Below are 24,220 nucleotides of genomic sequence, written 5' to 3' on the forward strand. Positions count from 1 at the left end.
TATATCACATTCTATCACCTGCCAATACCAAGGTAGTAGCTGCTTCGCTGGAGGCATAAAGCGGTGTTCGAAGAGTGGAACATGCATCTGCACGCTAAGCTCCCTCCCACGGAGTGAAAGAAGCTGTCTCACAGAGGGTCGATTCTGGAAGAGTGCAGTGCATGCCGAATTATTAATAGTTTCACGACACGCATGTTCAAGATTAGAGTACACTTTAAGGAAATATGTAAAGCTAATGTATGACCTCTGCAGATGGAGTAACCCTCTTGGATTCTGCATGTAAGCTTTTAATGGGGTTATAGTTCTGAAGGCGCCTGCGGCCAAACGGCCATTAGAATGCGCCCTCGGAGCATTCTAATGTGGATTAAACGTGATTTCATTCATTCAGATGGTGGACGGGATCCAGCATCTTTAGCGCGCTCGGGGCGGCAGAGTTGTATACTATGGCACCATACCCTAACAGTGACTGAACGAGGCTCTTGTAAATATTCATTGTGCAATTGCTGTCGCTACCCCATGTTGTGTGAGATAGTATTTTCAGTAACTTCATTGTTTTTAGACATTTTGCTTTGAGATATCTTATACGCGTGATAAAAGTAAGCTTAGAGTCAAGTATTATACCTAGGAATTTGTGCTCTTTGTTGACAAGTATTCGTTGTCCACGCAGTTCCATGCATGGGTCTGGAACCAGGCCTCTCTTTCTTTAAAGAGAACCCAAGAACTTTTGTGTGGGTTGACTTTAAACCTATTTTCGTCTGCCCACTTAAATATCTTGCCCAAGCCCTGCTTTACTTATCCCTCGCACACTGCAAGGTTACAGGATTTGAAACCTATTTGTATGTCGTCTACGTAGACGGAATAAAATATAGCTGGTGGTAATGAAGCGCGGAGTGTGTTCATCGTAACCATAGAAAGTGCACAGCTGAGCACACCTCCCTGGGGTACGGCAGTTTAACGTGTAAATGGCCGTGAGAGTACATTCCCGATTTTTACGCGGAAGGTGCGATTGGGCAGATAGCTTTCTATCAGGTTTAGCATATTGCCACGGATGCCCATTCCCGACAAGTCTCGCAAGACCCCGTAATGCCACGTTATGTTGTACGCCTTCTCCATATCGAGGGATATCGATAAGAAAAACTGTTAATGTAGAAATGCGCCTCGAATATTTCCCTCAATGTGCACTAGATGATCGGTTGTGGACCGACCCTCTCTAAAGCCACACTGACAGGGATCAAGTATTTTGTTCATTTCAAGGATATGTATGAGTCGCCGGCTAATCAGTTTCTCAAACAGCTTACAAAGGCAATTCGTGAGAGCTATCGGATGGTAGCGTGCCGCTGACTTCAAAACGGGGACCACAATCGTTTCTTTCCATGAGAGTGGAAGATATCCAGCAGCCTAAATAGTGATGAAAAGTGCAAGAAGTGTCAATTATGTATCAGTGTGTGCGCTCTTAATCGTCGTACATTATTCTATCAGGCCCTGGTGCAGAGCTCTTGCATACGATCAAATCAGCTCTCAGCTCGGCAATGCAGAAAGGACGGTTATATGGTGGGTTTTGCGGGGATTTCCGCTCGATTGCCTTACATTCTTCTATTTGTCTGTACTTCATGAAGGATTGTTAGTAGTGGATTGAGCTTGACACACGCGCAATCTGCTCCCCTAGGGCGTTTGTCTGCTCTTATAATGTAGTCCCTTGATCGTTCACCAGAGACAACGTATTTATCTGCTGCCCTTTTAGCCTCCTTATGCCATACTATACTTTCGCCTCCTGTGTGTACTAACTTATACCTAAAAGATACCTCGCCCAGCTTACTCTCTTCGCCTGACGTTGTATCCGCCTTCCCTGCGATTTTATGTGTTTAAATTCAATGAGATTTTCTGTAATCGGCGATCTGCACAATATGCCCCATGCCTTATTCAGCCTTTTCGCGCATCTCCATAGTCTGCATTCCCCCAGTTAACACGTCTTTAAGTGAACCTCCATTCATTTGCGGGATAAAATTTTTGCTAGCATCAATGATAAAAGCGGTAAAATATGCGACAGCATCATCTATACTAAAATTGTTTATAATTATAAATTAGGTGATAGATGACTTGATTTTTTAAACAGCTGCCAGTCAGCCGACGTTAATTTCCGAATGGGAACATGGGGAGGGTTCCCATGCTGCATAATTAAGTTTAAAGTTTAGTGGTGCCGTCAATTCCAAAAGGATTATTGATCACACCCCATTCCAGATGTGGCAGAAGAGAAGCAGAGCGTATTGCTATGCCTATGTATAAATATGAGTTGTGTTGGATGCTGTACTATATTGGCTTCTTTTTACTAAACAGGCAGGCACCAGATGTAAGGACGAAATTTTCAATGAGCTGACCTCCTGCGTCGCATCGCGCGTCTCCCCATAACATGGGGTGGGCGTTCAAATCACCCACAAGTATCTGGGGTTCCGAGAGCTGATTTATGCGGTTATAGAAATCTGTTTTTTGAGGTGATAGTTTGGGGTATATATATATATATATATATATATATATATATATATATATATATATGGAACAGTTACCAACTTATTGAAAAGAACTGCCTTTAACTTACACTGCCTCAAGGGCTGTCTGAAGGCTACGTGGCGAAGAGCTACAGACTTCTCTGCAAGGATTGCTACACCTCCGCACGAGGTGTTATCCTCGTCATGGTCCTTTCGGAAGATGGTGTACTGACGAAGAAAGTTTGTTTGTGTGCGATTTAGATGTGTCTCTTGAGCCCACAGCAACCTTGGATTATGTTTGTGTAGGAGTTCTCTAATACCGTCAAGGTTATGAAGAAGTCCTCTAACATTCCATTGTAGTATTCGTGTATCCATTATGCTAAATGTGTTTAGTGCTGTGTGTTTAAGAGACGAGGATTAGCTCATAAGCCCTTTCCAGGCGCCTTGAGGCGAGTTTTGTCTTTTTTGGAGCGCTCGAGAGGCTCGCCGCTCCTTAGGCGCTGGTGGCGCGGTCTAGCTAGTTGTTGTGTCGCCTCTTGCGAGGCGCTGGACACGCGCTCTTCCGAGCGCTGTGTTTGACATGAAGGCCTCGGCACGTTAGACGAGACCTTTGAGGTCACCTCCTGGAGGTCTATGGTCCCTTCTTCTGGGGTGGCGGAACAGCACAAGCTGCAGCCGCCGGGGGGCCGGATGGCGTCACCGCCGGCTCACTGGGTGTGGGACGGACAGCCGCCGGATGCCGTTGTGTCGCCGCCCCCTGACGCGTCACATCGGCAAATGTGGTCTAGGGCAGTTAGGATACCCGCCTGCGTGCCTCCTTGAAACTTATCTTCTCCTTTACTTTAATTGTTACGATTTCCTTTTCTTTTTTCCAATATGGGCACAACCGAGATTATGCGGCGTGCTCCCCTTCACAGTTTACACAATGGAGAGAGTTCTCGCAACCTTCAGAGGTGTATTCATGGGTACTGCATTTCGCACAAGCTTGGCGGCCTCGGCAGCTCTGTGAAGTGTAGCCGAAGCGTTGGCATTTGAAAGATCTGAGGGGATTTGGCACATATGGCCTAACACGGAGCTTGATGTACCCGGCCTTGATTGACTCGGGCAGGACAGTTGAACCGAAGGTGATTATTAGGTACTTGGTTTGGATTTCTTTGCCATCCCGCCTCATCTTAATTCTTTTGACATTGATAACATTCTGTTCACTGAAGCCTTCCAAGAGTTCAGGCTCAGTGAGCTCCAGCAAGTGATCGTCCGAGACAACGCCATGGGTTGTGTTCATCGTATGGTGTGGAGTTAATATTACTTGGGTCTCCCCAAATGATACTTGTTTGGGGTCACAACACATTAAACGCCTGCTGACGCAGACGCCCCCGCGAGATAAAGTGATGTAGTGATCAAGTTGTCAGCGTCGCAGTCCGTGGAACCAAGTGGAATCTTCGAAATGCAGTCAGCGTCAGCATGGTGCCAGCCGGTCTTATACGATACAGTGAAATCGTACTCTTGCAGTCTACGAGCCCAGCCGCAAGTCGACCAGATGGATCACACAAGTTCACAAGCCAACACAGTGAGTGGTGGTCCGTAACTGCGAAGTGTACGCCGTACGAGTATGAACGAAACCTCTTAACTGGAAACCTTATGGAAAGCCATTCCTCTGTTTGCTCACGGGGTAATTACGCTTTGGCTTGCTTAGTTAGCGGCTGGTGCAAGAAATAACATGATCTCTGCCACCTCAGCGTTGGGCCAGTTCAGCACCCATGCCCACACCACTAGCATCTGTGTGAATTCGTGTTGGTGTGGAAGGGTCAAAGTGTCAGAGTTTAGGTTGTGACTTCAAAAGAAGCTTAAGCGGTCGGAAAGGGGTGTCACACTCGGCAGTCCAATTGAAGGGTACGTCTTTTCGTAGAGAGCATGTGAACGGGTAAGGAACGTCAGCAGGCCGACGTCGAAAGCAGCGTAAGTATAGTCCCATGAAAGTGCGCAGCTCCTTCACAGACCACGGTGCTTGAAGCACTTCAACGGCTTTATTCTTCTGTGGATCAGGTCAGATTTCATCGTTATCCACAAGTTTAACTAATGCCAACGCTTTGCGCTCACCGAAATGACACTTCGATTTCATAATCAGTCCAGCGTTCTCGATACAGGTGGATACAGCATCGATGTGCTGTCTGTGTTCGCTAAGTGTGCAGCCGAAAATCAGAATGTCATCGAGGCAGCACATGCAAATCTCCCAATTTAGGCTACGCAGAATAACATCCATATAGCGCTTAAAGGTTGCGGTGCCGTTGAACAGACCGAACAGCATTACATTGAACTCGTAGTCACAAATACCATTTTATTTTTGTCCACCGGGTCCATCGGGATCTGCCATAGTAACCTGAGCGCAAGCCAACTGAGGTAAAGTACGAGGCTGAGTGGAGTCAGACAATGGCGCGTCGTCAATGCGTGGATGGGGATAGACGTACGTTCTTTTGATTGACCGTATTTAGGCGTCTATGACCCAAGCAAAATCGCCATGTTCCGTCTTTCTTTTTGACGAGTATCACTGGAGCAGTCAAGGACTGCACGACTCCTGAATTGATGCATTTTGAAGGATTTCACCAACTTATTCATCAATTATCCTGCGTTGGGCTCGTGAGATTTGGTAAGGCTTTTGTCTTATCGTATGCGCAGTACCTCTCTTGATTCTGTGACGTGTGGGAGCTGTAGGAATCGAAGGCACTTTGGCATTCTGCGAAAAGTCGAACACATGCAGCTGTCTTGACAGAACATTGAACAGGGCACGGCGCTCACTGGTACTGAGTGATTTCTTGACCATGCGAAGAACGCAGGAGTCCGCAGATCCACGCCTTGCCTGGTGCATCTGCATCTGTCAGTAAAGCCGCTGTAAAATGTGTGTATTCTCAGAATATTGCGAGTTTCGAGCTGCCAGGGAGTATCGCGGGATCCTTGAAGTAATTCACAGTCCCCAAACCAGCACGTCCGTGCCCCACTGGCAGTAGGCAGTGCGGGATTACGATGTTGGTTTTTTGCACAGGCCAAACGAATGGGTACCACACTGGCATCAAAAAGAGCGTGTAGTGCTGGAGCAAACAACTGGAACGCAGACAACTGACATGGTTGGCACGATGGTATCTCCGAAAACACGAAAGGTACTTTCGTGGCAGAGGCTGCTGTACTCCAAAAATCCGGACGGAATGTTGCCGCGCGCTGACAACTCATCACTTTGACAGTAACTCTAGTGCCACACTGCTTCAAAAAGTCAACGCCTAAAATTGCGTCATGCGTCACCACCCAAGGATACATCGACAGTACATACACCAACAGGATGCAATGATTCGCCACCAACTACAAAGAACATGCCTGCTTAATCCCACCAAAACACCACTTTGTGGCGTAGCGCTCTCCTTAATACAAGATTCATAAAAGAAATACTTGCGCCCGTGTCCACCTAAGCCATTGTAGGGACCCCATCAACAAGTACATGCACCTGGTTGCTTAACGTAAAAACTGCGAATTTCCAGCGACCTCTGCCCCATCGGCCGCGCTGGTTAGTTTTCTGGAGATGGCTACGGTGAGCGCGGCCGTGGCGATGGGGAATGGCATACTTCATGCGCCGGCGGTGGTGTCAAACTCCGGTTGGAGGCCGGTGAACTATTTTTCAAGCTTCATTACCACAAACTACTGCCCGATGTCGTGTGGGTTGGCCACCTAGCACCGGGGGGAGCGTCACGGCGCCGAGGGCGAACAGCGGGCTGCTCACACCGAGTCGACTGTCGGCGTTCGCGGAACCGTGCGATGTGGCCTGGTGCACCACAGGGATAACACACAAGGGGGACGGCGGAGGCCGATGCGCGCGCAGAAAAGGGACAGCGGTCTCCGTGTGGTAACCACTTGAGGGTCGTCGATATTGGCGGGTGAAACGAGAGCGGGGTCGGTAGTCGGACTTCGATGACAATGGCGTTATTGCACGTGGAGCTTCGGTGTAGTAGTCGACGTACGCGGCGTTCACCTATTGCCAGGTAAAAGTTGGCCGTGAGGCTGCGGCGTGCTGTGAGGAGCAGGTACTTGCCAAAAGTCGTGCGGATGAAGGAACTTGTTCGCGTCAGAGCGACTCTTCGCGAACGATTTGGCGTATCGTTGAGGCCAGGTTCGACGACGAGCTCACGTCAACGCTTGCCATTGTCGTCACGTTGGCTAACCGACCGACTTTGATTTTTATTCGGCGCACCTTCAAAGCGTACAAACGCAAAAATTGCCATATTAATTGCTCAAACGCACCAATTACAAGTGCAACAAAAAAATTCGCAGTTCCGCCCGGAAGGCGAAGCACCGATTGCGAAAGCCAATTATTATATAGCTGTACGAAGTAAGGAGAATAGTTTTATCGGCCGCATAAAGTTGTAAACATTCGCTTACTAACTAAATTAACAATGACAGAATGCGCAAGCGTGACTCAACGACAACGCAGAAAAAAACACACACGGAGACAGCGCTGTCTTTGTATGTGCGCTTCTTTGTACGCCTTGTTCAGTCGCGCTTACACATTCTATCATGAATTCAAACCAACTAGCCCTTCAACATGTTTTAACTAAATTAACCAGCACGTTGTCACGTGCGCACAGGTAAACATGAGCACACATCGCTCGATGACAGCGAAAACTGTCTGTGAAAAGGAGTTAGGAATGACGGCAGCAGCCGCGAGCAAACTGACCTCCGTGAATCTGTAGCTTCAGCGCGTACGAAACGTCGAAAACACAGTGCATACGAAGCTATCGGCACTACGCGCAATCTGCAAACATAGCAGATCGCTTTGAAGATGAGGCTCGCGCGGGCGCGCACTTTAGCCACGTCACAGACCGCTTTCAAGACACGCGAGCACCGGCAACGCGTCCCTACGGCATCCGCCAAAGACGTCTACTACGACATCCGCGATTCGCGTGGCCAACGCCGCAGTAGACGCCGCGGTTGTCTCCACTCTGTACGGAGCGGCGGACGAGGATGACATCGATACATCGTAGCAGCCGCCGGAGAAGAACGCCCCTCCTCCTTCGCCTCACCCCCTGCCTCGCGCGCCACAGGAGAGGGCACGCATCCGGGCCGCGTTCCTCGCTCGCGCATGCGAGGTTTAACCGCATTTGCCGGCTCACCCTCACACGCTTTCACTCATACGGAACTGAGAAATGCGCCTGGAGCGTCGATATAATTGCTATCGCAATAAAAATTCACTAAGCAGACAATAATCAAACTCTGCCATCTACGGTGAGCTACCAGCACGGAGGGTGTGTTAACCCACACATGATTTGTTTAGACACAAGCGAACAAACATAAGTACGGACTATAGCTAGATACTGCAATAGCAATGCATAAGTATGTAGGAAGACAAGAGAACATGAAAGCACAAAAGGACTGAACGGTTGAGACAGCAGTGCGTTCAAGGCAGAGCTGATAATTTGCCTGCGATATATCTTGTGAAAACCTTGGCAACAAGTGAAAGGACAGGCAATGCGCACGTTGATATCTCGCGCTGTTTGCCATCTACGGCTGCCTCCATGGACGCCAGATGGATGGATGTTATGAGCGTCCCCTTTGGAAAGTGGCGGTAGGTGGCGCCAGGAAGCTCTCTTAACTTTATTGCCTAATGTCCTACCTATGTTTATTTATTTATTTAGCAATACTGTCAACCCCCTTGCGAGGGTCCTTACAGAGAGGGTTATGAAAAAAAATATAAAAGAAAAGAACATGTGCAATAATCACAAACACGGAATGCATCGAAATCAAGCGGCGCATTCCCACAGATCGTCATCCAGAGTTTTTTTGAATTGGGACAGATCAGTATGTTCCACTACACACATCGGTAACTTGTTCCACATTTCAATCACGTTGGGGAAGAAGGAGTACCTGAATGTATTAGTGTGAGTGGTATGAGCTTGGACAGATCGGTTATGGTTGGTTCTGAGCTCCGTTTGCCAGGTGCCAGTATATGTATGTTTCCTTCCTAAGATTTATTTGGCCTTGGAGTATTTGGAATAATAATTTCAATCGACGTTTTTGTCTACGCGTTTCTAGCAGGTCCAGCTTAGAAAAACGGAGCATTTCTGTGACTGAATCAGTCCTTCGATATCGGGCGCATATAAAACGCACCGCGTACCTCTGAATTTTCTGTAGTTGTTTCTTCAAATAACCTTGATGAAGGCTCCATACCTCTGACGCGTACTCAAGAAGTGGCCTTACAAAAGTTTTGTAAGCGGTGAGTCGTACATCGCATGTAGCACCCTCCAGTTTTTTCCCAAGAACAATAACCTCCCGTATGCTTTTGCACAAAGAATATTCATATGTATGCTCCACGATAAGTTTTCTGTTATCGTTATGCCCAGGTATATAAACTGACTAGTATTCATCAGACACTTGTCACCAATAGTATATGGAAACAAAAGGCGGCCCCTTTTTTGTGTGGTAATATGTGTATATGTTGATTTAGAATAATTTATTTCCATACTCCATTTGTTGCACCATCCGCTTAACGCCTATAGACAGTTATTAAGCTTAAGTTGGTCTGCCGTGTTTCGTACTGTAGAATAAAATAAACAGTAATCCGCGAACAGTTTAAGATGTACATCTGGTTCCATCACAGCAGAAATGTCATTAATATACACGAAAAATAAAAGCGGTCCCAGGACAGATCCCTGCGGGACTCCCGAGAGTACTGCCAGTGAGCCAGAGACATGACTATCCATTCTGACCACCTGGTTGCGATTCATTAAGTATGCTTTCATCCATTTTATTATAGTGGCATTAAGGCAGGTTATTTCCAGTTTGTAAATCAGCTTTTTGTGTGGCACCTTGACAAAATCCTTGGCAAAATCTATGGCGATTACGTCAATCCGCCTCTGGCATCAATCGTCATTGCGAAATCATGAATTATCTCTACGAGTTGTGTGGTAGTGGAAAGGCCTGTTCTGAATCCATGCTGGGGCCGTATAACGTAAAACTATTCCAATACGTTTTTATTCCAATCTCCTGACGTCAAATTTGCGTAACCGCCGACGCAAGCATCGGGCGGTCACCCGCAGGGTTGTCTCAAGAAACCAACCAAATGCTCCCCTCTTTCATAGGAGGCCACTTTTGTTCGCTTGAAAAATGAATAACATTGCCTGCGCTGAGCGGCTTGTCTTATCTAATTGGTTCACAAGAGGCGAGGACCATGCTCAAGTGGAGATGGATTCGATGGGGCCGAGCCACTGCACTGAATATCGATAACTGCATGAAGAGGGTGGTGCCGGCGTCTGCAATTGGTCCGCTTTCTCTTACTTAGCTTGCGGTGGCTCGTCGACTATCGCGGCGACACGCAACGGAAGCTTAAGAATGACGCTAAAACGGATCATCAGCAAAGTAGAGTTGGCAGAACGAGGTCGCAAAGGTGCCGAAAATTCTCGAAAACGTTACACGACCACGCAAAAAGTTTTATTACACGCAAATAAACCCATGCTCTCCGGCTGGGGCAAGTAGCCAGTGCAGAAGCGATCGGTGGCAGCCATCTTTTATTCCTTTCGGAACGGGGCAGCCTGCGGCTATTCGGAAGAAAATTCAGTTTTGTTCGACATATTAATGCATCTTTAACGCGTACACGTCACTTTGACGCGGTGAGTTCTCGCGGTATTGTGACGTCGCGTGAGAGGCAGGTGAAGTGGGTGCAGCCCAAAAACTTTTGACCAATAGCCGATGGCTAATGGCAAAACGGCGTCGAATCAGAAATACCTATTTTTCTCTTGTTCGGTCCTATCATGCATAATCAGTGTGTAACATCATATCAGATGGGGAGCTATCGCGGTTTTCGTGACGTGCGTGACAGACAGGTAAAGTGGGGGTGGTCCAAAAAAGTTTCTGACCAATCGCGGTGGGTTGATAGCAGAATTGGAATAGAAAAGTTTGGAATAGTTTTACGTTATAGCGCCCCTGGTATGGGTAAAATAAAGAATTATTTTCTAAATAGCGAATGATATGCTTAACTATTATGTGTTCCAAAAGTTTACAAGAAATGGATGTAAGAGATATAGGCCGGTAATTATTCACTATTGTTCGATTGCCGCCTTTAAACACCGGAATAACTATTGCACTGCGCCAATCTTGGGGTACAGAATGAGTTTGCAATAACTTTTGAAATATAACTGTCAAGTAATGCGACGCCCATTCAGCATATCTTTGAAGAAACTGGGTCGCTATGTCATCTGGTCCATACGCTTTTTTTTTTATCTAAATTCAAGAGCTGCTGAAATACGCCCTCCTGTGTAATGCTGTGCTGGGCTCTGTGCTTTCAGAACTAACATCGACGTCATCATCGTTCGTGGGGAACACGGACTGAAAGAAGTGATTAAAGTGTTCTACAATATCTTTTTTGTTTATCAGAACTTGATCTTCGTTCCTGATTTCCTGTACCTCTTCCTTTCTATCACTGAAATATGGCCAAAACTTTTGCGGTGATGTTCTGAGGAAGCGGCTAAGCGTGTCCCTGAAGAATTTTTTTTAGAATCGTGCAGGGCTTGTTTCAATTCAGCTCGAAGTCGCGAAACCTGAGTAGATTTATTTTTGCTTTTACGTAGCCTTTTTATTTTTCTTTTCATATGAATTATGTTCCTGGTCATCCTGGGGCTTCGGCGCTTTGTCTTCTTTACGCGTTTAGGGATATAGGTGTCCTCGCAGTGTTGTGCCTTAAAGTTCTGCCACAGCTCTTCTACTGTTTTAGTATGGAAATCAATTTCAAAGTCAGCAAATGCAGAATCCAGGTAGTCAAGGATGGAAACATCATCCGCGCGTCCATAATCGTTAATGCGTACAGCGATGTAAGGCCTGAAACAAACACTTGTTCCCACTGTGATTGTAACAATAATCATCTTGTGGTCAGAGATACCATTCGCAACGTTAACAGTATAAGCACCTATTTTATCTGACACAAACACCAGATCCAACAACGACCGCGATGTGACCGTTACTCGTGTGTATTCTTGTACAATTTGGTTTAGATTATATATGAACATAAGTTCCAATAGCTTCTCTACTCTAGATGAATCGGAGCCAATAGTACATGGGTTTTGCCAATCTATGTGGTGAAGGTTAAAATCGCCGGTCACTATCAATCTCGCGTCTGCTTTGACAAGCAGAGGCGAGATTAATAAAAAATAAATAAAAAAGAATAGAAAAAATCATGATGAATTCCCATAACAAAACTTTCTGGACCCCTACTGGGAACTTTGTTTTTGTACGCCTCCGTTGTTTGTAGTATCGCTATTTTTCTTCCACCAATCTTCCAATCGCCTCTTACTAATCTCTATTGCGGAGATATTTATTTTTCCCGTGCTCTCGCTGAACCCAATGGCTTCAAGGAGGCCAAAGATGCCTAAATTGACCACTGAGCAGATATCTTCACATTCTAATAAAACATGCTCCATCGTTTCCCTGGCTTTACTGCAGCAAGCACATGCTTCATCTTCCTTATTATATCTCGCTTTATAGGTGCGTGTTCTAAGGATTCCTAGCTGATCTCGCTTAGAAAAGTAATGAGCTTCCCTTTTTAGTTATCATAAATTGTTTCTTTCCTGATTTCACTTTTTCCTCTTAAGTAGTTACTCATGGCAGGTTTCTGTTCCATTAACACCACCCATGAGATTATCTTAGCCTCTCTGACTTTCAGATGAATAGAGGGATGGATGAATGATTGTTAGGAGCGTCTCCTTCGGAACGGGGCAGTGGGTTGCGCCACCAAGCTCTTGCTATTATAGTGCCTAATGTCCTAGCTAGGTTAAAAAAAAAACATTACGAATTCCCAGAAGGAAATTTTCTGACCCCCTATCGTGAGCTCTCGGCTAACAGCGCCACCTCGGGGTAGCCGGGAGCGCACACGCGATTACTTTTTTTCCCTGGGGAGCGCGCCGAACGGGACAGCCGGAGCAATACCTGCCGGCGCGCGCTATCTCGGACGCCATGTTCGGAATGTCGTGCCTTTGCGCAAAAGGCGGCTTCGGTTCTCGTGCCTTCACATAATTACGCCATTATTCAATAAGAATAATAAACCACTTCTTCTTTGCATTGACGCTAGACCATACGTCTTGTTGCTGTGGTACCGTGGGTGGCCTTCAGCCGGCGCTGTCCGTGGGGACCGGAACTTTAGTGTTAGAAAATCAGGTGTTGTGGTATTCAATGAAAACAGTGAACAGACAGTGGAGATACAGGGCCAAGAAATACCTCGGGTAACAGAATATAAATACCTTGGTATATGGATAAACGAAGGCAACAGATATATGTTAACACAGGAAAAAAGAATAACAGTGAAGGGGAAGAGAAATGCAGCCGTAATGAAACACAGAGCGCTATGGGGATACAATAGGTACGAGGTCCTCCGAGGCAGGTGGAAAGGTGTAATGGTTCCAGGACTTACTTTTGGAAATGCGGTTGTTTGCTTTAAATCAGGGGTACAATCAGGACTCGACGGGAACCAAAGGTCAGTGGGTCGCCTCGCATTGGGTGCTCACGGGAAGACTACAAATGAAGCTGTGCAGGGTGATATGGGCTGGACTAGTTTTGAAGTGAGGGAAGCTCGCAGTAAAATTGAGTACAAAAGCACAGTTCGCAATAGGGGATCAGAAAATTTGGGCGTGGTAGTTCATAGTGTTTTTTTTTTCCTTTTTTCAGTGTTTAACCTAGGAAGGACATTAGGCAGTATAATAGCAAGAGCTTGGTAGCGCAACCCACCGCCCCGTTCCAAAGGGGACGCTCATAACATCCATCCATCCATCCGGAACTATGGCCGAAAAGTAAGGAAGCTTTGTTGAAAGCAGAAGAAAAAGAAAAGCTTACAATATATGCGAATACCATACAGTTGGGGCAAAGTATAATTATAATGTAAAGAGGGAAAATATTGCGAGATTGCTAAAGTACTTGTACAGGGAAAATATTGACTCGCAGTGGAGGAAATGAACTAGGAAGCTAACCAGCAAGTATACGACTGGTATATTAAGCAACATGGCAACAAGAAACTCTAAATGCAAAGTAAGAGAAGGTGATACACCCTCCTGGGTGGCCGCTATGGAAAATAAAGCGGCTTTGAGTAACTACGCAAGATGTAAACACGTAATCAAAAAGGAAACAATCTATGAAAACTCAAGGGAAGCTCTTTTCAAAGCCAGATCAGGATGCCTTAGAACGCGTGGTTATAAAGTGAGGTACACTGAAGAAGCACGTGCTTGCTGTGGTAAAGTTAGCGAAACGATGCAACGAATTTTATCAGAATGTGACAATATCTACCCGCCTTTGGGTTTTGGCCCTGCTGCCCTCCTTGAAGCTCTTGTGTTCAGGGATAGTAGGGGGAAATTAAATATGTCCGCGGCAGAGATTAGTAAAATGCGATTGACGGTTTCGTGGGAGAAAAATAGGGAGACAACGAAGGTGTACGTGAACAAGGTTTCTTATAACGGTTAAGAAATTTTGATGCAAGGAATTTTTTAAGCACTTATGAGTTTTGAATTAGAAAGCATTGTTGTCCAATTGAAAACCGCTGAGCGGTCCTTCGATTTTTGCACGGCGAGTAATGTACGATGGCGGTGCGTACTGCTCGAGCCAGCAAATAGCTGTACCTGCGGTGCCAACGCCGCATATGCAACCGATAACCTGCGCGACGAGAGAGCAAGGAAGCAGCAGCGACCACCAAGGCCGGCAGGCGCGCGCAGCAGCTAAGCCCAGTGGGCGTGAGAGAGAGAGATCGTTGCTTGGCGTCGCGGCGATGCCCTCTACCCTTACGCAACAGCTGGCGCGCTATTGCGGCAGCACGTGTTCGTCCGCTGTGCACTATCCGGGCGCGCTCGTGACGAGGCGTCGCAGCCAATGGGAATTTAGGCGCCGTTTCGCTGCTCCAGACGACAGACACCGGCTTTCTCGCTCAAAGGGCATTTGACGCTTTTGTATCAATAAGAACAAAAGGAGCTTGGTGACATTGGTCTCTTGCTTGGAGCTTGCCCCCCCTCCCCCCCCCCCCCCGTTTCCGAGGGGATGCTCATAGCGTCATCCATCCATCCGCTCCCACCGTGCGGTCTCCAAGCGTCATCGGCGGTGCCGCCTTGCAGCTCTGTTTGTCTCCTCAAACTGTGCTTTTCTCCTTCAAGTGACAAAGTGCGCGTAACCCCGAAAAGAGCGCCTGGAAGCGCAAGATGCCTTTCGCTATTATGAAGACCTCACAGCAGCGTCGTATGAGAACGTAAGCTTCTGAACTACTACGAGGCACTTTTTAAAGAAGAAACTGCGGCTAAAAAGAAGGCTTTGAAAGCGTTATAGACGACCGGCTACAAGCATAAAGCCGTGTCTCCCACCTTTCATTAAATTCAGTGCTTCTGTACGTATCTTATTTAGCGCTATTATGAATAGTTAGCATTTTCAGACTAATAGATATTTTTCACGTAATGCCACGTGCGCAGTATCTCACCATGCTCATACCCAGACATGGCAGCTACGATGACATCAGTGGATCGCGAATGTTTGGCGTTTTGACAGATACCGTTCTTCACCAGGCTACCACTGTTACCGATTTGTGACACGGCGCGAGGCCCACTTGTGTTGTCACGTTTTATGTTTTGGCAGATTCTAGATGTTCTAGTACCCGAAGATGGCGACCACGATTAGGTCTATGCAAAGGGTCTCATTTTGTACTCGTGCACCCACGTTTAGAGCCAGCGCACATAATCTCCACGCCAGTCAGCCTCCCTGGGCGCGTTCCGCGCAGGGACTAAGAGTTTCATTGCGTGACAGCTGATGGTGACCGGACAGCGGCGCCGACCATGCGATAAGAATAGGCTGAGCGCTGTCGTGGTGATCGCGGCCGTTTGTAACACTGATTCCCGCCGTCGCCGGCAAAATACAGCTGCTACCGCAAGCGCTCAAAGTTGCGAGGTTGAATTTGCGAAGATTTTGGTTCGTAAGTGCGCTTTGCCATTGATCGTCCGCCCTCGCTAACGATATGTCTAGCAACAGGATTGGGCTGTGCTATCTCTTACGACTGCTTCCATAGTAAGAGTTTTTTTTTTTGTGAATACGGGCGCTGGTTGGCAGGCCACAGCTTGCGTAAGCGCAGGACAGACCAGGAGGAGGCGCTCACGTCTTGCCGACGAGCTGCGCGGTGGCGCCGAGCATGCCGTTGAGGTTGAGCGCGTTGTCGCGGTCGTCCAGCAGCCAAGTCTGGAGCAAGGAGCGCGTCTGGTCCAGGAAGTGGGCGACGACCAGGGAGTCGACGTGTCCGTCGGTGAGCAGCAGCGGAAACTGCACCATGGGTCCGCAGCCCAGGTCCAGGCCCAGTGGGCCCCCGATGGTGCGTCGCGACAGCCAGCGGTGCGCCTCCTCGCTGAGCAGGCGCAGCTCGCGCACGTGCGACGGGTACACCGAGCCGGTCAGCACGCCCGGGTCCAGCAGTTCGCGCAGCCGGTCGATGGGCACCAGCCGCTCGGCCTCCTCGTCGCCAGCTTTGTTGTCCTGCGCGCGATCGAATGCGTCCTTGAGGAAGAATGCTGTACCCGCAGTGGCAGCGCTCTGCGCGCAGAGAACTTCCGGTCGGCTGCGTTCGACTTGGCAGGGGAGGAATGGGGCTCTCCGTTTCATTTAATTTTACGGGATGTGCTCAAACATTCCCTGAGCACCTCTTACGTCTTAAAGTCGTAACATCAATCGTTCTAAATCCACAGAACGGAGAAGAGAACTGTGAATGCTCCTGTTTTCTATCAATAGAACGTAACCTATGCGACCGAAGATCTTAATATCAGCGTACAATCTGTCCGCTACCGCTCTCAAATACCTTTCTATTGGCACCCGCCTTTAGTTAATAAGTATATTTAATAAATTTACCATTATCTGTTGGACTAATTACGCGTATATGCCTAGTTACTCTTCATCGCTTGAGTAATAAAAACTAAAATATGTTAGCTCTCCAATGCGCACTGTCGTCGTCTTGTCGCTTAACGATACGGCCACCATTATTTATTCCATCGCTTGTGGCACGTCATTCGCGTTTCTTGAAGCTTCCTCTTTTTTTTGCGTTGTCCTGAAAGTTTCGGCTACGTAGGTTAGTAACAGCAGCATACACTCAAGCCTTTCGTGACTTAGGGATGCCTGCCACATGCATTCCAAGGCATATTTTTAAATATTGTTACTCCATAGACCTCATTCGCATTACATGAGTGGCTGCTTAGCCTAGATGCCTAGATATACTTGCTCTTTAACTGCTTCGAGATATTGACTGCCAAAGAACTCGTTTTCCCTATTGAACATTATTTTTCTTATAAGAATCTCAGAATCTCCTTAGCCTACTTTTAAAATTAAGGATACAAATAGTGTTTGGGTCTTACGCAGACGTTTTGCGTATTGGTCGATATGTGTGGATTCTTACGAGTGTCTATGCACTAAAAGCAGTTTACAAATTATGGGTCGTACTTTGTTCCGCAATAACATTCTTGATCTATCTTGCTTCCGTTTCCTTTTCCTGGGATACTCTGCTCTCGCTACTGATTTGTCAAGAATGCTGTGTCTCACCGATAATGCACGTGCGTTTATTGTTGTGGGACAAAGATAAGCCACAATGATTGTAAGCTGTATTTGAGATGTAGTAATGGGCTTTGCCAGTTGTTGACTCATTTCAGACGATAATATCACCTGCAAACAACGCCTTGCGGAGATATATTCCTCCTTAGTCAGTACATTAACATTCGTAGTCTAGCACCGAATTGTTCTTGCAAAAAACAACAGTTAAACGGTCTTCGCTAGCCCAACATCCTTCCTTAACAGGTATTTTTGCAGTGTTCTTGTCAAGATGTACGGTAGCTGAGGAATACCTGCAGATATCTTTGAATATCGAGATGGGCGTTGCGCCTCGCCTTGACAATGTCCCAACGAAAACTCATTTCTGCTGAATAAAACACCTTTCCGTAACAATTGGCGGCCACATATGTGAGGGCTGTATTCTACACATGTGCCAACTACGGAATAAACAACAGACGCAATCGATTGCTCAATGTCCTTTTCTAAAGTTGTTTAGATTTGCTCTTAATGCAGTCCCAAATCAATTCGCGGACATATTTTGTATATAGCACAGTATTATGCTAGCATTATTTCAATTTCGTTCATGTGGTTCAGGTAAGGACAATTGGTCGATAGTTGTTTGACGATAGAAATTGATTTACTCAACTAAATAACTCTAGAACAGTCGAGGGGTCACATATTGCGTGGTAGTGTCTGCCTTGCAATCCTATGCTGAGCTACGGTGGACGGTGTTTCCGCCCAGCGTTTCGACCGGTTGCGTCGAGGAGCGCGAAATGCTGCAGGCCGTCGTCAGGAGTGGCACCGGTCCCGGTGCAGATCATGGGCCGTGCTCCTGAGCGGGCGGTGCTGAGGGCCATGAGTCGCTAGGAACACACTCGACGCATTTTTTAGAGCTGCGTTCCTTGGCGAACTACAGCCATTGAATAACGGTACGTCGGTGTTGCCACGCCGCTCACCTCGCTGGCTGACGCCCTGGTCTCTTCGCTGTTGGAGATGACGATTTTGGAGAAGTAGCTCTCGTACTCTTCCAGGGAGTCGTAGCCTTGCGTCTGCTCTGTCCACGAAGGGGAGAAGTGATTGCATCGCATCAGGAACGTGGTCTCCAATAGTCTTACATGTACTGTTTGAAAAGCTCGCGCCAATAATAAGTAATCTAGGGATTTTGCCTGCAACAACCAGGACGTGCTTACGAAGCGCGCCGTGGTGGGGGGCTCCAGAATAATTTTTACCACCTGCGATTCCGAAATTTGAGCACACAAGCGTTTTCGCCCCCCATCGAAATGCTGCCGCCGCGGCCGGGATCGAACCCGCGACCTCAAGCTCTGCAGCTCAACGTCATAGCTACTGCTTTACCGCGGTGTGTGCAGTACTCTTCGATGCCGCAATTAAGCAAAACACAACCAGGACTAAATGTAGAGTTAAGAGACAAGCCTCTCGAAAAGAGAGATAATAACGCAGAAATTCTTCTGGGAGTTGTCGAAGTATGCGTAAGCATTGTGCCCGCGAATACACGCAAAGTGCCTCGAGCGGTCAGTCGCGCGGCAATTTTGAGTGCATTTGCGGCCTTCTTTCACGCTCAGAAAAACACTTGTATGTAGCACGTATTGAGCAACAGAAAGCTTCATCGGAAGCTTTTCATGTCGCTCTACAATTTTCTCGTTGACACTAATAATCTAAATATAATACTTGAGAAGTTGATTAATTAAACAGGACTGATTAACTAATTAGGCAGAATGAAAAAAAATACTCTAAGTATCTCCAAGCGACGGCAAACAACATTACCTTGGCTCTTTCCAGCTGCGTGCCATTCGCATATTTTTAAACTCTGGCTAAGCTTAGCTGGGACAACCTGCATATCGATGAGCATGTGTATACGTCTATTGTCAAGTTACAGTGACGGTGAAGCATCACAGTGACACAACGCAAGTGATAAAATAGCTGTTTATTGCAGCTTAAGACATTGAAGAGGGACGAAGAAGAAAGTTCGTTGAAAGTTAGCGTTTGTCCGTGACTGCGTTGTTGTCTTGAATTCCGCGCAGTCCATATATTTCCTCACAGTATGAACCAGCTCGCCCAACAACAACTCTTATTGCGCGAACCTGTGCCCAGCAAATCATGTAACACTCAGCACATTGATAGTGGCGAGTGCACTTGTCGATAGCCGAAAATAGAATCTGTGGGTCAAGTGCGTCGGCTTTCATATACGATTTGTGGTAGCTTCCAATCTAATCACTGGTGCTCGGATACCTTGCAGAAAGTACAAGATTATTCAGGTCGCGCGTACAATTTGATTACGCAAGGCTCACCAATAACACATATGAGAGATAGAAAAAAGATAACATTCGAGTAAGTTCCAAATTATGCAGAGAGGTCTTGCGCTGAGCGGGTGAAATGCAGTCCCCAGAAAAAGGGTAAGAACACGTGTCCATGCCATCCACTAGAAAGCATCGTCCCGGTGCTACAAACACTACAGCAAACATCTAAAATACACGCAGTAAATCAAAATAAAGAAACAAAGTTCCAGAGGTCGCTAGCGCTGGTAGAATGCGTTAAGGCACGCAACATACACTACTTCAGGTCGTGCACAGTACGTGCAGTAATTGCATAATAGCAGTGAGCGCGACCTCATTATCCAGTGCGCCAATACGTCGGATGACCTTTTAGGGTCCGATATAGCGTCGCAATAGTTTCTTGCTTAGTCCTCGTCGGCGTATCTGAGTCCAAACCTAAACATGGTCGCCAGGCTCGTACTTCACGTAGCGTCGTCGAAGATTGTAGTGTCGGCTGTCGGTCCTCTGCTGGTTCTTGATTCGCAGGCGGGCGAGCTGTCGAGCTTCTTCGGCGCGTTGGGGATAGGCGGCCACGTCGAGATTCTCTTCGTCGGTGACGTGCGGCAGCATGGCGTCGATAGTCGTCGTTGGATTCCTTCTGTAACCCAGCTTGAACGGCGTGATCTGCGTTGTTTCTTGCACCGCCGTTACGTATGGAAGGACGGCATCCCACGTCTTGTGTTTGACGTCGACGTATGTGCATTGTCATCATGTCGGCGACGATCTTGTTGAGTCTCTCCGTCAGACCATTCATCTGCGGGAGGTAGGCAGACGTCCTCCTGTGGTTTGTCTGGCTCTGTTGCAGAATCGCTCGGGTAAGCTCCGCTGTAAAAGCCGTTCCTCGTTCCGTGGTGAGCCCTTCCGGGATGCCATGTCTTAGCAGTATATGCTCGACGAACAATTTAGCCTTTTTGGCCGTGCTACCTTTAGGCAGGGCCTTCGTTTCGGCGTAGCGGGTAAGGTAGTCGGTAAGCCATGATGGTCCAATTATTTCTGGATGTTGACGTCGGAAACGGCCCCAATAACTCCATCCCGATTTGTTGGAAGGGTCGACAAAGAGACTCGATTGGCTGTAGCAGTCCTGCTGGCCTTTTAGGGGTTCTCATTGACAGTCCCGGCATGCCTTGACGTAAGGCGCGACGTCGGTGGTGAGGCGCGGCCAGTAGTACTTGTATCCTCGTGAGCGTACAGCAAAATCTGAGATGCCCAGCTGTCTGATCATCATGCAGGGCGCTCAAGATTTATGGCCGCAATGCTATAGGCAAAAGGAGAAGGTAGTTTGCGTGGAATAGGATGAAGTTCTTCTTTACGATGACGTCGTTTCACAGGGAAAACGAAGACAACCCTCGCCTAAATATCCTAGGGACAACGCCGTTGTTGTCTTCCCAACTACTCGACGAAGCTTTTTAGCTCCGAGACTGCTTGTTTTTCAGCTCTTATTGTTCCTAGGAAGGCGTCGTCATCATCGTCGTCTTGAGGTGGCGAGTCAATGGGGGCGCGTGATAGGCAGTCGGCGTCAGAGTGCTTGCGTCTAGACTTCTAGACCACGGTGATGACAAATTCTTGCATTTTAATTGGCCACCATGCTAGGCGCACTGAAAGCTCCTATGAATTTGCCAGCAAACATAATGCGTGATCGTCGCTTACGGTATTGAAAGGCCTACCGTAGAGATAAGGTCGAAATTTCGCGTTAGTCCAAATGATGGCAAGGCATTCTTTTTCCGTCGTGGAACGCTTTGCTTCCGCTTTCGATAATGAGTGGCTAGCGTAAGCTATGACCCTTTGAGGCCTGCCTTTTCTTTCGACCAGCACGGCGTTCGGGCCTATACGCTACTTGCGTCGGTGTGTATTTCTGTATCGGCGTTTTCGTCGATGTGAGCGAGTACTGGTAGTGACTGTAGGCGCTTCTTAAGCTCTTGGAATGCTTCAGCTTTCGGCACTTGCCACTTGAACTCGACACGTGGTTTCGTGAGACGAGTCAATGGCCCGGCGATGAGAGAAAAATCCGTGACAAAGCGCCTGTAGTAGGCACAGATGACAAGGAATTTTCGCACTGATTTTTTTGTCGACAGGATGCGAGAATTTCCCCATAGTAGCGGTCTTCGGGTCAGGACGGTCTTGAGACTTGCTCATGACGTGGTCCAGGAACAGGAGCTCCTGGTCCGCGTAGCGACACATTTCCGGCTTCAAGATCAGCCAAGATGCTTTAGGTGATCGTCAAATTTTGACTCAAAGACATCATCAAGGTAGACTGAACATGTCTGCCATTTCAAGACAGCCAACACTGTGTCCATTACATACTGGGAAGTTGCGACCGCCGATCAGAGACCGAATGGCATGATCTTAAATTCATAAGGGCCGTGCGGCATGATAAAGGGAGCCTTCTCGCTATCCCTCTCATCGACTTCTGTTTTCCAGTAGGCAGTTTTGAGATTGATCGGAAAGTACTTAAGAGTTTCAGAGCCGGTCCAATGCATAGAATACTTTATCCGGACATCTCCCTCGCCCGCAGGTTAAATTTTGCAAGCTGATTATGTTTGCAAATAACGATATAGTGGTTCCAAAGAACTGGGCATGATGCAAGTAGCGGAAGCTGGCATTTCTTAGGGCGGGAACTGCCCAGCGCGAGCTCTGCGCAACGCGAGCGTGTATTGTGAATCCCGTGCGTCGTCCGCTACAGGGCGTCGCGAGGAGGCACAAAAGACAATCCTCGCTGCCCAAGCAGGGGATACTTAATAAAGAAGAACATTACCCACGTCGCTCTACGAAGAAAGAAAATTGAGCTTCAGCTGTCGTTTTGTTGGACTTTCCAGCGTGCCGCCAGAAGTGCCCACTTTAAAAAATGGGGGGGGGGGATAGCATACTGTTCCCCCCACTTTCGACAGACCCCCGCCCCCGGTAAGTACGCCTATGGTCTTGAATTTCTTAAACTTGGCGGAGTATTATCCACTCCTGATGACATAGTTAGCTCCTGTGGCTACAAGAGCTGCTACTTATGGCCATCAAAAAGGACCTCGAGACCGGTAGTTAGTCTTGTATTGCAGTTGGGGCGCGGCGTGCGATGACGGCTGCGTCATATTGGCTCGCTGTTGTTACGTCTTGTCGTCAATTCTTCTCTAGGTGGCGTTGTCTTGGCTTCGAGGCTTTGTCTGGATGGCGGCGTGTCGTTGCTAGACGCCGTCGAGTTGGATCTTCAAGCGTCGTCGACGGAGGCGGTGCATCTTCGGCCTTTCGACGAACAGCAGCAACAGTGCACCTCCGTCGGTTGCTGTTTCTAGTTTTCCGGATAAGGGTGGTCAGATCGGACACGACTTGGGCCAGCGTACTACCGGCGTTGCGGCTAGAAGCATCGGCCTGGCGAAGGCGAATGGGATGGTCGTCGAGGTGTCCACTCCGTGTCTGCGTCATAGTCGGTGATGTCACGAGTGCGGTCGTCTGGTAGCGGGCGAGGCGCGTTTACAGCGAATCCTTGCAGACCCATCTCGCGGTTTGGGCAACGACGGTAGGCGTGACCCGCTTCTCCGCAATGATAGCAAAGCGGGCTGTGATCGTGGGTGGGCCAAACGTCTGCCTTCCCTGGGATGTTACGCGGGGTGGCAGCGGCGGCTGACGACAGAATCGCGGCGCTGCAGGGTCCTGGCGCGGTTGCGGCCGGGGGAGCTGGCGGCGTGCGACGGCGGCGTATACCTCGAGGCTTCCGGCTTGAACTGAGGCGGTGGAGTAACTCGCAGTGTTTGCCGGATTTCGTCGTGGACGAGGTCTGGCTTTAATCGAGGGTATTTGAGGCTGTGGCGGTATGGGGCGACGTATGCAGCACCTCTCGCATAACCGCTTTGGTGGTTTTGCGCAGGTTTTCGATGTATAGTGCTCCACCTTCGACGTAGCTCGTCGTCAGCGTACAACGGTGGTATTACCTGATGCGCATCTAGAACGTTCTAGAAAGATAAAGGCGCGTCACGCGTTGAGCGATACCCTTTACCACTTGTAACATGGTGAAATGCGGTAACCGGATAAAGATAAGCAAGCATGCGTGTTAATACATGTGTGTATGTATGTTATACTAATTCTCACGTGCGCCAATACGTCCATAAAATTTATTTATTTGTTATTGGGATAGCATTTATTTATTTGCAACTACTGCAATACCCATAGGAATTTTAGCAGCCTGGAAATACAATATTGACACGTTTATTTGTTTATCTTTATCGGGCGACCACGTTTCACCGCCTAACAAATGTTATCCCACAGCGCAGGACGCGCCTGCATGTATCGGAAGTTTCTTTAATGTTATCGATGGTTCCATCCACCGACTGTGACCGAACCTTGAATAATCTGATTGCATGTGTGCGCGACGCGAATAATGTAGAACTTTCTGGAAGACACGCGGGTCCCATTGATTACGCTGGAACGTTCGACGATTGATGTATAAAAGCCGACGCGCTTGACCCGCTCATCAGATTTTGTCGATCGCCGACTGTGTTCGCTGCTGTCGCCGTTCTTTAAGTGTAGCTTGTTCTTGTGGGCACAGGTTCGCCCAATAAACGTTAGTTTTGTATTTCACAGCATTGTTACTGTGTTCTTTATACGTCACTACCACGTGGCAATATCATACAAATGCAGGCAACAAGACAAAGCAAGACGCAGTACATTGCTTATACAAACAATATAGGTTTTGTACATAACACAGCAAAGAAAAAAAAGGTAAAAAAGAAAGCCATATATCAGCTTGTAACCTATTCAACAGAGGTTACCAGCCAATGATGACAACGAAGGCTGAGTAACTTGGATATTAGTCAAGTTATTTCATTGAATCAAAGTCTTGGGAAACAAGGACTATTT

The 24,220-nt window shown here is 47.7% G+C and overlaps 1 protein-coding gene across 1 annotated transcript in view; it reads right to left on the reverse strand.

Moving 5' to 3' along the window:
* Positions 1 to 24,220, reverse strand: part of LOC142570724 (nicotinamide N-methyltransferase-like) — a 75,717-nt gene that overhangs the window by 41,914 nt on the left and 9,583 nt on the right. The window contains exons 3-5 of the mRNA XM_075679069.1: positions 18,834 to 18,900; positions 18,008 to 18,105; positions 15,622 to 15,992 (exon numbers count right to left, since the gene is read on the reverse strand). Of these exons, the coding sequence (XP_075535184.1) occupies positions 15,622 to 15,992; positions 18,008 to 18,105; positions 18,834 to 18,900 (536 nt within the window). The remainder of the gene's footprint in view (positions 1 to 15,621; positions 15,993 to 18,007; positions 18,106 to 18,833; positions 18,901 to 24,220) is intronic.

The sequence above is a fragment of the Dermacentor variabilis genome, chromosome 2, assembly GCF_050947875.1.
Source record: "Dermacentor variabilis isolate Ectoservices chromosome 2, ASM5094787v1, whole genome shotgun sequence".
In the NCBI taxonomy this organism is placed as follows: Eukaryota; Metazoa; Arthropoda; class Arachnida; order Ixodida; family Ixodidae; genus Dermacentor; species Dermacentor variabilis.